The following is a 14,023-nucleotide window of genomic DNA, read 5'->3' on the forward strand; positions in this document are numbered from 1 at the left end:
ATATTTCCCATTCTCAAGCATGTTTATGGCGTAGCTTTTGCACTATTTTTCGACTTCATCTTGTTTTCCTAACCCTCTAACGGGATATTATTGTGGCAGTAGAAAGGCTAGGTCACGCCGCTAGGTGGTTCGGGTTTTTTGACGTAGGACTACGTCTTACGGCAAGTTTTGAGATAGGGTGTCATTCCAAAAAATCGAAAAATGCGAGCGTCACGAAAAATGAAAGATTTTGAGCGCTAATAGCTCAGCGGTTTTCCGATCGATTTTCAATATTCTTACACCAATCGATCGGAAAATCTTCTAAGAATTGACCCAAATGAAGAAAAGTATGAATTTTTGATGTTGAACTATTGAAAAATTGAAAATAATGAACCTATGTTTTACCAGAATTCTCGCTTCGTGATTGGTTGGAAGATTCTTTATGATGATCTAAACCTATACCAATTTGATATCTGTGCTTGGGAAGTAAACCAAAACAAGCGACAAAGTTTCCTCATTTCAACAAGATTTCTTAACACCGCGGTTTAACCTAGACCATTTTGATGTCCTTGCTTGGGAAGTACGCCAGAGAGAGTGACAAAGCCCCCTCGTACCAACAGATTTCTTACGAACGCGATTAAATCTAGTCCAATTTGATGTCTGTGTTAGAAAAGTATGCCAGAAAAAATGACACAAGTTCATTGTACCAACAGATTGCGAATTCTTTACTGCGAGACGATTAAATCTAGGCGAATTTGATATCTGTGTTGGAAAAATGTGCTACAGCTGTAGTGTTCGGTTACAATACGAATCTGCATGCTTGCCGTTTCATTAGAAGTGTAGTGAAAAGATGTGCTGTTGATAAAATAGGATTGAATTGGTAAAATCCCTTCAACGTGGGGAACCATGGGTAATAAAAATAATCTTTAATTTCAGTAAGGTAGCAGGAAAGTAATAGTTTGTGTTTTTGATTTTGTTAAGTGGTTTTCAACTGCACAATCTGTTGAGAATTGAACGTATGCAATGTTACTACTTTGATAAATGTTACATACAACGCATGTAGCATGTTTATATGTTACATATAGCATGTATACATGAAGAATCGAATGATTACAAGCATGAATACATGCTACTATCACTGCAAAGAGACTTACGTAGTCCTGCGTCACCTATATATACGGTCGTGTCTTGTACACAACCCCTCTGATTTTTTAAAAAAAGCCACTATAATTAAATATTTAGAAACCAAGTTAATTTTTCTTGTAAACACAATTGTTTTCTCTGTCTTATAACTTAAGTTGGGTTTTGATGGACCTCAATTTAGATGTGCTATGGGCAAACTAATTTAGAATCGTTTTTAAATGAGCGGAAGATGGCGACCATACGGTAAATCTGTTTTTGTGAAGAACGCCCACCTGGACAGTTCATTATTTTTTACAGTTTGCATATTATTTTTCCCATTTCTTCCAATGTTCGTTCTTTACAAAAAAACATACACTCCCTAATAAGAAGTATCATGCTATCTTGTCTTATATATAAAAATGGATTTCTATCTGTCTGTCTGTCTGTCGGGATGTTCCTTATAGAATCAAAAACTACTGAGTCAATCGGCGTGAAAATTTGCATGTAGAGGTTTTTGGGGCCAGGAAAGGTTTTAGTGATGGTTAGATACCCCTCCCCCACTAAGAGGGGGGGGGGGCTCCCATACAAATGAAACACAAATTTCTGCATAACACGAGAACTAATCAAGCAAATAGAACAAAATTTGGCATGTGGGTGTTTTTGGTGACAAGAATTTATTCTATGGTAAATTTAGACCCCTCCCTTCTTTAGAAGGGGAATTATGACTCCTCTCCCTTTTAAGAGGGGGGCTTCCATATAAATTTCCTCATAACTCGAGAACTAATCAAGCAAATGGAACCAAATTTGGCATGTGAAGGTTTTCGAGGGCAAGAAAATTTTCTATGGTAAATTAGGACCCCTCCCCACTTTAAGAGGGGGGGCTTCTACACAAATGAAATACAAATTTCTTCATAATTCGAGAACTAATCAAGCAAATGGAACCATATTTGTCACGTGGGTGTTTTTGGAGGAAACCATTTTTTCTATGATGAATTAGAACCCCTTACCTTTTTAGGAGGGGGGCTTCCATACAAACGAAATACTAATTTCCTCATAACTCTAGAACTAATCAAGCAAATGGAACCAAATTTAGCATGTGGGTGTTTTTGTAGGCAAGGATATTTTCTATGGTGAATTAGGACCCCTCCCACTTTAGGAGGGGAGATACAAATGAAAAACAAATTTCCTCATAACTCGAGAACTAATCAAGCAAATGAAACCAAATTTGACATGTAAGTAGTTTTGGAGGCAAGATTTTTTTCTATGGTGAATTGCGACCCCTACCCTCTTTAGAAAGCGAGTTATGACCCATCCCCTTTAAGAGGGTGGGCTTCCATACAAATGAAATGCAAATTTCCTCTTATCTCGAGAACTAATCAAGCAAATGGAACCAAATTTGGCATGTGGGAGTTTTAGATGGCAGAAATTCTTTCTACGGTGAATTACGACCCTTTCCCCTTTTAAGAGGGGGGCTCCCATACAAATGAAATACAAGTTTCCTTATAATTTGAGTACTAATCAAGCAAATATAACCAAATTTGGCATGTGGGGCTTTAGTGGGGCATAAATTTTTTCTATGATGAATTAAATTCGAGACTCTTCCATAAAACATTAGTCAATAACAAGACCACCAAAACTATTTATAGAAACACTAGATCATTCAGGGCGAGACGGCCGCGAGTGTTGCCGGCGACCCGCCGTCGGAAGCGCCGCCCACTGGAATGAGGCAGCTCCCCGCAGAAATCACTACTGTCGATGTTTATTTGTTTTCCTTGGTCTACCTGGGTTTCCTGGAACAAGCGACAGCGAGTAAGGAGAGAATCGCGAAATGGTACTTTCCACAAAAAAGTTTTCCGAGAAATGGTACATGCTGCTTAAGGTTTTTCGCAAAATGATATTCGGCGAAATGTTGTACAATCATGGCGAATATTACTATCCGCTTTCTGGCTATGTAATGAGGGGACAGGGGAGTTGTTTTCTACTTTACTGTGAGGAAAAATTGCAAATTTGTATATTAAACTACCCATTCCAGGTAACTAATAAGCATAAACATAAGCAGCAAATCAGCGTATCTGGCATTTTATACTGAACGTTGTTGTATATTAGCTTTTTGGCTGCATAGGTGTTGTAAATTGGCATCCGAAATTGTATTCAAATTCTTCGTGTCGGTTATTAGCTGTAAATTAGTATTGTCAGCACTATAAGAAGGTTATCAGTAAAGTAGCATTTATAAGTAGTATTTTGCCAAAATATCATTTAAGTAGCATTTAAGGCGACTTAAATGGTTATTGGTTTGCATTTGAATAGCGTTGGTGATGTTTATTGGTTACCTGAGATGCTTTCATAGTTACGTAACTGCCAAAATGAATCATCTAAGGTTGAACTCCTCAGAAACTTGCAAAACAACTTGCAAAGATTGTGACAAAGATCATCCGAGATTCATGATTTATGTAGAACACAGTTTAATTTGTGGCAATACGAAGTTTGTCGGGTCAGCTAGTTACTGATAAAAATAAATTGCAAATCTCCAGTATAATACCCACAGGAGATCCACAAAACAACGGCAATTATGATACGGATGTAGATATCTGCTACAACATTGCACATAACATACCTTATCTCATTATTTATAGCATCTAACTGTTCTTGTAGCATCATAGCTAAAGTTTGAGCATCAGTATGCCCGCTTGGCGATATTATTTCTGTCGCACTAAATATGCTTTCCACGTCATCGTTTTCTATAGACGATTCTTCAAAATTATGAGAATTGGTCATTTTTTGGATTTTTTCCCAATCTTGGTCCGCTAACGATCTTGAAAACTGCTCATCATCCATAAGCTGTTTTTTTCTGATAACACTCAATGCGTCATAATTAGCATGAGAGGTATTTATACTAAAATCATCCGTTTCTGGAACATTGTTCGGCGAAAGACTTCTAGTTAAAGCCTCGGTTTGCTGGATATTGAAGGCTATTTCCTGTTGTTAAAAAAAAGATAGGTTATTTCGTATTAAAAAATATTATTGTTTAACAATACCTGTTGCAATAACTGCCTTTTAAAATTTTCCATTTCTAGTTTGCTTTTGGATATTTCTTTTATTATTTCAGACTTTTCATGGTTCAGTTCTTCCGCATATTTTTTTGCCTTTTCTAACTCCTGGGTTAGCGTATTTTTTTCCTCTAAAGCTGTCATTCTTTCTTTAAGATGGACTTGTAATCGATCATTGGATTCGGCTAGAAGTTTATCAACCGTCGAAGACAACCTTTGATTGTGTTCCTCATTCATTTTCAGTCTTTGATTTAATCGCATTATTTCAGCATTCTTTTCCTCTACATTAGCTTCCAACCTGGATATTCTGTCTTCCGCGGAACCGTGCCTTTCTTGAACCTGTCAAAAAAGTTAATAAAATATTATTGCAATTTTAATATTTTTGCCTTTCTACTATATAAATATATAGTATATTGCCTTTCTACTATATAAATATATAGTATAAAGGTATAGAAATCACTTGGAAAACTAAAAATGGAAAGAAGGTCCTGCGGGCCGAATGTCATATACCATTCGACTCAGTTTCGAAAACTGAGCATTTTCTGTGTGTGTGTGTGTGTGTGTGTGTGTGTGTGTGTGTGTGTGTGTGTGTGTGTGTGTGTGTGTGTGTGTATGTGTGTGTGTGTGTGTGTGTGTGTGTGTGTGTGTGTGTGTGTGTGTGTGTGTGTGTGTGTGTGTGTGTGTGTGTGTGTGTGTGTGTGTGTGTGTGTGTGTGTGTGTGTGTGTGTGTGTGTGTGTGTGTGTGTGTGTGTGTGTGTGTGTGTGTGTATGTAACGCTTTCAATCTCACTCACTTTTCTCGGAGATGGCTGGACCGATTTTAATGTTATTAGTGTCAAATGAAAGGTCTAGGTGTCCCATAGGTCGCTATTGAATTTCATACTGATCGGACTTTTAGTTCAAAAGTTATGTATAAAAATATGAAAAATATGGGACTTAATTATCTCATAGGTCCCTTAACCGATTTGAACAAAGTTGATTGCATTATGAAAGAGGAGCCTTGCAAACCCCTAACTTCCAAATTTCATGACGATTGGACTTGTAGTTTGAAAGTTACATAAAGAAATGTGAAAAAATAGTATTTAAAACATATTTTTGTAACATATAAGCATTAATTTAATGAAAAACATCACACATTTTATTATTGTTTGAAAATTGCTGCTGAGATCTATCAAACGAAACTGAGTTATTTAATATCGGACGGTTCATTCAAAAGTTATTCAAACTTTAACACTTAAGCACCGTGTATTAAACCGTTAAAACGTGTGAAATCAAAACATATCAATCAAATGTTGATTGTATTCAATGTGTGTGATGTATATGTGTGTATGTATGTATGTATGTATGTATGTGTGTGGGTGTTTGTGATGACAATTTTTAAATTTGCATTGAAATTCAAGAGAAGTGAGAAACATGCCAATTGTCTGAAGTTTTTGCAGCCTCTTAGCGGAATACGAACTCTGAATTTAAGGAAAAGATAAAACTTTTACCGACTAAATTCCACTATTTAATATTTATTCGCGACAGATTATACGCTTTGAAATAAGACACTGATGAAGCCTGCACGTCGTAGGCGAACTACGTGTCTGTTGCAAATTAATATTAAATAGTGGGATTCAATCGAAAAGTTTTTCTTTTCTTTGATTTCAGATTTCAATTGTCATTTTCTTCACTTGTTGTTACTCACAATTGTACAAGACAAGCAAAAAGCGAAGAAAAGCAGTTAATTTAAGCATGTAGGTATAGTGGTGTATAGGATTAAAAATACTAGTGGGTAGATTTTTCCAAATAAATTTATATAAATTTCAAACAAATTTTGCGCATCAATGGATGCTCTTTTCAATCAATAGATACTAGAGCTTAGAAATGTTATATGAAAAATAGAAGTAAACGTTGCGCGGTAGTAATTTTGTAAGATTTATTTTCGTTAGTGACATTTTAAAGGACAGATGTTTTAATAAATAAATCAAAAATGACAATCACTGGAAATCATATCGATTATATTTCCCATTCTCAAGCATGTTTGTGGCGCAGCTTTTGTACTATTTTTTTCGACCTCGTCTTGTTTTCCTAACCCACTAACATTGTAAAAACGATGCGATCAAGCTAATGACTATCTTTTCATGAAAAACATTCAAAAGAAGCTTAAGTTTTGATTTCCATGTAAAAATAATTATCTGAAGGAGCGCCAGCTAAGAAAAAGTTCAATTTCTCTTTTTCATATTTAATGCTCTAGTCAGTTATTTTTTCTGATTCAGATATATTGCACAATTGAAGCCAAGCAAACTAATAGTAAAATTTTGAGATTAATCATTTTGTTGTCGAAATCCTTTTTCTTCAAAAGTGAAGTATATAATAATTTTTCTGAACTCTTGTTTTTCAAAGATCCTAACTTTGGTATTAATATCAAAAAATCTGCTATGAACACATATTTCATATTGTCAACTCAAAACAAATTTCGCATGTGGCTCTGAAGCTCGAAAGTTAAGGCCGACCGATTATAAAACTAAATAATCAACTAACATAAATGACGCTTACAAGTGTTTACGCACCCAAGGAAAGAAAATATAATTATTCTACGCAATACGTTGTGAATTTTACTGGTAAATAAGGATTTTAAGGAATACGGAACGAATATTTAAAAATATAGTCAAGTCAATTATAGATGTTCCTGAGAAATTAAATAATGATGATTGTGTTCAGTAGAAAGGCTAGGTCACGCCTCTAGGTGGATTAATTCGGGTTTTTAATTTGCATTTAAATTCAAGAAAAGTGAGAAACATGCCAATTGTCTGAAGTTTTTGAAGCCTCTTCGTGGAATACGAACTCTGAAATCAAAGAAAAGAAAAAACTTTTTCCGACTAAATTCCACTATTTGATATTTACTCGCGACAGATACATATACCACAGAACAGAAGTGGAAGTTCGAACAATCGTTCGAGCAAAACCTGGCATCTACGCTCTGGTCTAAAACTCAACCAATAAGTAAGAACTTTGGCGACTTCTTGTTTTGAGTGCACTTGTCATTCAAAATCTCGTCTAAACGAAATTCCTCGTCTAAATATTTCAGCTTTACATCGCACATAGGAGTATTTGATGCAAAATGTTGGCCATAAGTCCAAAATGGAAAATGCATGATTTTATCTAAATATCGTTTCTATTATCACAATAGAGCACAAGTCACGTGAGTTGTGCTCTTGCCGGATTGATTGATTTTTTTTTTCACAGGGTATCCTGTTATTTTGGATAGCAGTTTTCAAGAAGCATCCTATCGCTGGGTATATAAACCTGAAAATCTGAATGAAATATTATTTGTTTATCATAAGTGAGCATTTTCTTCGTAAAGAAGAATATTTTTCAATAATTTTATCCAGCTTTTTACGAACCGTAATGGCGAACCGTATAATCTGTGTTAATGTGTTCGTAATATTTGAACAGAATTTTTGACATTTCGTAATTACATCGCACGTTTTCTTTCCGCACGTTCACACTAAAACTAAAGGAATGTGCGGAAAGAAAACGTGCGATGTATTTAGGAAATGTCAAAAATGCTATCCAAATATTACGAGCCATAATGGCAACTGTCATTCGACTTAGTTCGACAAGAACAAAATATATTTGCCATTATGTTTACGTATATATGTATACACGCATGTACATATGCATATACAAGCATAGGCGACACACACACAAACCAATTTTATGTCACATACATAAACCAGTTAGCACCGCCTAGTTAGCTTCGAGGTACGATGCTGGTCTAACAAGCCATCTCGGCTTGGCGGGGTTTGCTAGTTAGAGTCAGTAGGATCGTTGCACTGGCCCCGTAATTTTCCTGTATTCTAACAGCCGGCTGCGAAGTCTGTCGATAAAGAAGGGTAATGTCTAGAGACGGTATAAATCCATGGTTTTGGCTTTTTACACAAACCAATTTAGATTCAATGGATTCGACCGCAATAAATTTTATGAAAAGCTCTGAGGTAACAAGTTTATATATTTTTGGATAGAACTAAGTGTAAATTCGATTATCTGAACAACCTTAAGCGAAACTGAAATAAACTTTTTCTCACCGAAAAAGTCAACAAGAATAACATCCCAGAACAGAAGTGGAAGTCCGAACGATTCGGCGATCAAAACTGGTAACAAAGTCTTTTTTGTTTTTATTTTTCTTTTGGGAAGGTTTCGTATAGAAGCGAATAACAGCAATATAAACAGAACGCTCGCTGCCAATCGCATAGCAGCTTTCACATGCTTTTGTGTGCATTCGTATACGTTCGTGTGTTTTCATGGATAAAAGTGACTCGCTACCGCCAGGTTCGCTAGTATCTGTAGAAAGTAGCATGTACGTGTTTGGATTTCCACTTCCACTTCTGTTCTGTGATAACATATTAAAGTAAACTTATAGTTGTATGGTACATTCATATTGTACCGGGATGATGAATTTAAACAATCTAAATATACATTGTAAGCGGTCGATACCATAAATACAATTGTCTTAGCATTATCAAAACATCAGCACTTAGTCCAGCTTTGAACCCGTTTGCCAGCAATTCACACAGGAATATTTGGAAATACGTTAATTTTATCCCAAACAGATTGGAACAGATTCTTTGCAAAAATACTGAACAATATTATCAAGAGAAAAAATTGTGCGCTGCTGTCCGGATACTTTTTTGGCTGATTGTTTCGTGTCAGAGCGCAAATCGCGAAAGCGAGTTTCTCAAAACTGTGTTACCAAAGTCGATAAGCATGATTTCTCGAAAAAACCTAAACCGATCTACTTGAAACTTTTGAACAAGTTATATTTTCGATTTGTTGATTTAACAAGTTTTCTGGAAATATTTTCTAAAGATTAATCGAAGGTTAAAATTATTTTTTTTAGTCTGTTGCCGTAACATGTATTCAAATTTCCACGTTAATCAGTTAAAAGGTTTAGTCCTCTCAGCTGTGTATAGTATAACCTCTTAACCTTCCTAATGCATTAAAAAAAGATTTGAGCTTGCTCTCATTCTTATTTTAATTCGAATTTCGTTTTGTATTTTGAAATAATTCATTCATCATCAATCAATGGCATCAATTGATGTACCGCAGACTTCGAATTACATCTCAAATAAGACTAATAGAAGTAATGGAGACATTTTGGACCAACATGGCCACTTCAACATCGGTGCCGGAAGAACATCTGGTACCTGATTCGCGACACATTGCTTAAATTTTAGGATAATTCATCTTACGGCACATCAAATCACATCATCTTGATAAAATGAGACTATTGAAAGTATAATAAAGACATTTTGAAAGCAAATGACCACATCACTATCGGATCCGGAACATCCAGTACCTGGTTCAGGGGAATTCTTTGGATTTTGGGATAATGCATCATGAGGCACATCAAATGATATCGCTTTGATCAAAAGACATTGATGGAAGTACAATGGAGACATTTTGGAACCAAATCGAAACAAAATCGTATGGCTCTGAAAACTACAATACATATATCAAACTAATAATACGTTCTAGAAGCAACCATTACCATTGGAATAAAAACCATCTATCTACATGCTAACCTAACAAGCCAGTCGTCGTATATTCGAATCTTGGCTGGGAAGTGCTGCTATAGAGTCAGTAGGATCGTTGCACTAGCCCCGTAATTATCATGTACTCTAATAACCGGCTGCGAAGTCTGTCGATAAAGAAGGGTCAAGTTCTCAAGACGACGTTTATACCCATGGCTTTGCTTTACTTTGTGCTGAACCATCCCGTTTTACGGTTCATTATAAATTAAATACCTTATGTACCCTTAAATCATCAATGGGCCACTAAATCCGGGTACCGGATTTTATGCGACTGACACTGGAGTGGCTATTGGACACCATTGTACTTCCATCAATTTCATTTTATCAAAGCGATGTGATTCGATGTTCCCCATGAAGCCTGAGCCTAACAGAAAAGCACAAAAAATGTCCGCCGAACCAGGTACCGGATATTCCCAGAACCGATGCTTATGTGACCATTTGCCTTCAAAATGTCTTTATTATACTTTCAATATAGTCTTATGGTATCAAGGTGATGTGATTTGACGTTCCGCAAGATGAATCATTCTAACATTCAACATTGCCCCCAAGTACCGGGTAGTTCCATTAGTGTTATTTTGCCAAGCCGATGTGATTTGATGTGCCGCAAAATGAATTATCTCAAAATACAAAAATGTCCCCGGAGACAAGTGGTTGATGTTCCGCAGCCGACGCTGAAGCGGCCATTAGTCAACAAAATACTCCGAAATTCACCTTGGGTGTAAGTTTTGGGTCATAACTTTCAAGCGAGGCAAAGAAAATGAAGTTCGGATTGAAAATGAATGAAAACGAGCAAGCTCAAAATTTGGGTTGTTTTTGATTATGCTTTCGTTTAGATGGACCGATAATACAAATTAATTGGGGAATCAAACGACATGCATTGTACAACGGGAGCAAGTCATTTGAATTTATAAGAAGCAATAAATTGAAATAACTTACAGATGACAACTATACAAAAACTTTTTAAATTAGGAATATCGTAAAAAAAGAATTCATAACTACATATTTCATCACTTTACCCACTGTACAGGCAGATTAGACGAGACACAGGGGGATTAAAATACCCAACTTTTGTTTTTGTTTTGGTTTGACTGAGCGAACTGACAGATTCAGTTGGTTCGACTAGTTGAATTTCATAACGGAGACAACAGCTAATAATAGTAAAATTGTAATAAAAATACAGTGTTTAATTGCTTCCTGTTTAATACATCCAACCAGCAAGTGGGTAACAAAACCAAAACTGATAAATGCTATACGGACAATATGTAGAATTGGACAGCCTCACCAGTCCCTAGTGACGAGACTGGAACATTTAGACGAGTTGGCAAGGATGCCAGAAAGAAAAGTGTTATGAATTTTCAAAATGTATCATCGAGACGAGCATCGAATTCAACATGCGGCTTGTGATCTTAAACAAATTTTATGTAAGAATTGTTGATGTGCGACTGTATTGGTGGTTTGTATGCATTGGGAAACACTTTGCAACGAAAAAAAAACTCCAGATGCAAACAAATCGCGTTTACGTATACGCGGCGATGTGTGCGTAATATTCTTGTCAGCAATCTCTATGCTAAACTTCCAACGATATGCGTAACTGGTGTAACGTATAAAACAGGAGTAAAATCAAAAGTCGCGTTGGTATAGATTTTGATTTTTATTATTGATCACCTGCGGCTAGCGGCAACTACATTAGCATGTTTGAGAGATGAAAAAACACCTAATTTTGATCACACGGTTGCAACTTTGACGTCTTCGAATAAAATAGGTGAAGTCAACACATCTGGATCACTTTTATGCTAGTGTGCGGCTATTGTGCTTGTATAAGAACGATTAATGCGATATTTCCGTAGCAGCAGACTTAACTTTTGTAGCGGCATCATCTGTTTCTCGCCCGAAAAGTGAAATTTTATGTTAGACGTATGTAAATTATTACCACTGCACTGTTTTTGAGATTCCTAGAAAATTCTTCACTTCTATATAACTAAATTGATACATGCATGATTGAGTTTTTGTTGGTTTGGTCGCGTGAGCATAAAGATTATTAACACCTTTTTGCCATTTCCGTACAAGAATTTCAAAGAATAGTTCTGGCAACTTTGCTTTGGGTCAGCTAGTCTAAAGTTGGAAAACTGTGTAGTAAATTTTCCGTGTAAAAAGCCACTTTCCACCGCCAGGTTCGCTAGTATCTGTAAAAGGTTAGAGTTACGAGTTTTGATTTTAACTTCCATTTCTGTTCTGTGCATATACGCTTTAAAATAAGACACTGATGAAGCCTGCACGTCGTAGGCGAACTACATATCTGTTGCAAATAAATATTAAAGAGTGGGATTCACTTGTTGTTACTCACAATTGTACAAGAAAAGCAAAAAGCGAAGAAAAGAAGTTAATTTAAGCATGTAGGTATAGTGGTACACAGGATTAAAAAGTCACTTTGCAAGTGAGTTGATTTTTCCAAATAAATTTATACAAACTTCAAACAAATTTAGCGCATCAATAGATGCTCTTTTCAATCAATAGATACTAGAGCTTAGAAATGTTATATGAAAAATAGGAAGTAAACGTTGCACGGTAGTAATTTTGCAATATTTGTTTTCGTTAGTGACATTTTAAAGGACAGATGTCTTAGGTCATGTATCATGTTTCAACAAATAAATCAAAAATGACAAGCACGAAAAATCATATCGATCATATTTCCCATTCTCAAGCATGTTTAAGGCGCAGCTTTTGCAACCCTCTTGTTTTCCTAACCCTCCAACATTGTAAAAACGATGCGATCAAGCTAATGACTATCTTTTCATGAAAGTACATTCAAAAGAAGCATAAGTTTTGATTTTCATGCAAAAATAATTATCTGAAGGAGCGCCAGCTAAGAAAAAGTTCAATTTCTCTTTTTCATATCTAATGCTCTATTCAGTTATTTTTTCTAATTCAGATATATTGCAAAATTGAAGCCAAGCAAACTAATAGTAAAATTTTGAGATTAATCATTTTGTTGTCGATATCCTTTGTCTTCAAAGGCGAAGTATAATAATAATTTTTCTGAACTCTTGTTTTTCAAAGATGCTAACTTTTGAACACATAGTATTAATTAATTATCAAAAAATCTGTTCTGAACACATATTTCATATTGTCAATTCAAAACAAGTTTCGTATGTGGCTCTGAAGCCCGAAAGTTAAGGCTGACCGATTATAAAACTAAATAAGGTGTTACAAGTATTTACGCACCCAAGGAAAGAAAATTTAATTATTCTACGCAATACGTTGGGAATTTTACTGGCAAATAAGGATTTTGAGGAATACGGAACGGATATTTAAAAATATAGTCAAGTTAATTATACATAGATGTTCCTGAGAAATTAAATAATGATTATTGTGGCAGTAGAAAGGCTAGGTCACGCCGCTAGGTGGATTAATTCGGGTTTTTCATTAAATTAATGCTTATATGTTACATAAATATGTTTTAAATACTATTTTTCACATTTCTTTATGTAACTTTCAAACTACAAGTCCAATCGTCATGAGATTTGGAAGTTAAGGGTTTGCAAGGCTCCTCTTTCATATGCAATCAATTTTGTTCAAATCGGTTAAGAGACCTATGAGATAATGAAGTCCCATATTTTTCGTATTTTTATACATTACGTTTGAACTAAAAGTCCGATCAGTATGAAATTCAATAGCGACCAATGGGACACCTAGACCTTTCATTTGACACTAAGAACATTAAAATCGGTCCAGCCATCTCCGAGAAAAGTGAGTGAGATTGAAAGACTATATATTTATATAGTAGAAAGGCAAAACTTTACATAAAATTTTAACACTATGTCACCAAAAAGGAGTAATCTTGGTAGACAAACAAGGGAAACAGAACGTAGAGGAATTAAGAGAAGAGCTGAAAGTGTTGAGCAGCGGGCGCAACGAAACGAAGGCAACCGACAACGCATTTCACGATCACGTTTTGACCGTAGTGAAGAAGAACATGCCTCTGGAAACAGTAGAGACCGATTAAGAATGAGTCATAACCGTGCACTTCAAAATATATCAGTGGTGCTTCTTCCAGAATTGCAGCTACTTTATTAGATGGTGGTCTAACAACACATTCAGCATTAAAGTTGCCACTGAACTTACAATTGGACGAGAATCCGACATGTAATATTTCTAGGACTTCGGGAATAGCAAAAGTGTTGCAAAAATCCAAATTAATTGTGCTAATTTCGTTATCGAAATTTGATCTTCTGTTTTTTATATGACAGACTTCGCAACCAGCTGTTAGAATACAGGACAGTGCGGGGTCAGTGCTACGATC

At 35.6% G+C, this 14,023-nt stretch overlaps 1 protein-coding gene across 4 annotated transcripts in view; it reads right to left on the reverse strand.

The window, feature by feature from the left end:
* Positions 1 to 14,023, reverse strand: part of LOC128741441 (liprin-alpha-1) — a 1,114,069-nt gene that overhangs the window by 572,944 nt on the left and 527,102 nt on the right. For all 4 annotated transcript variants that reach the window (XM_053837258.1, XM_053837259.1, XM_053837257.1 and 1 more), the window contains exons 9-10: positions 4,137 to 4,487; positions 3,716 to 4,077 (exon numbers count right to left, since the gene is read on the reverse strand). In XM_053837258.1, coding sequence (XP_053693233.1) covers positions 3,716 to 4,077; positions 4,137 to 4,487 — 713 coding nt within the window. The remainder of the gene's footprint in view (positions 1 to 3,715; positions 4,078 to 4,136; positions 4,488 to 14,023) is intronic.

Source organism: Sabethes cyaneus, chromosome 3, assembly GCF_943734655.1.
Source record: "Sabethes cyaneus chromosome 3, idSabCyanKW18_F2, whole genome shotgun sequence".
Classification (NCBI taxonomy): Eukaryota; Metazoa; Arthropoda; class Insecta; order Diptera; family Culicidae; genus Sabethes; species Sabethes cyaneus.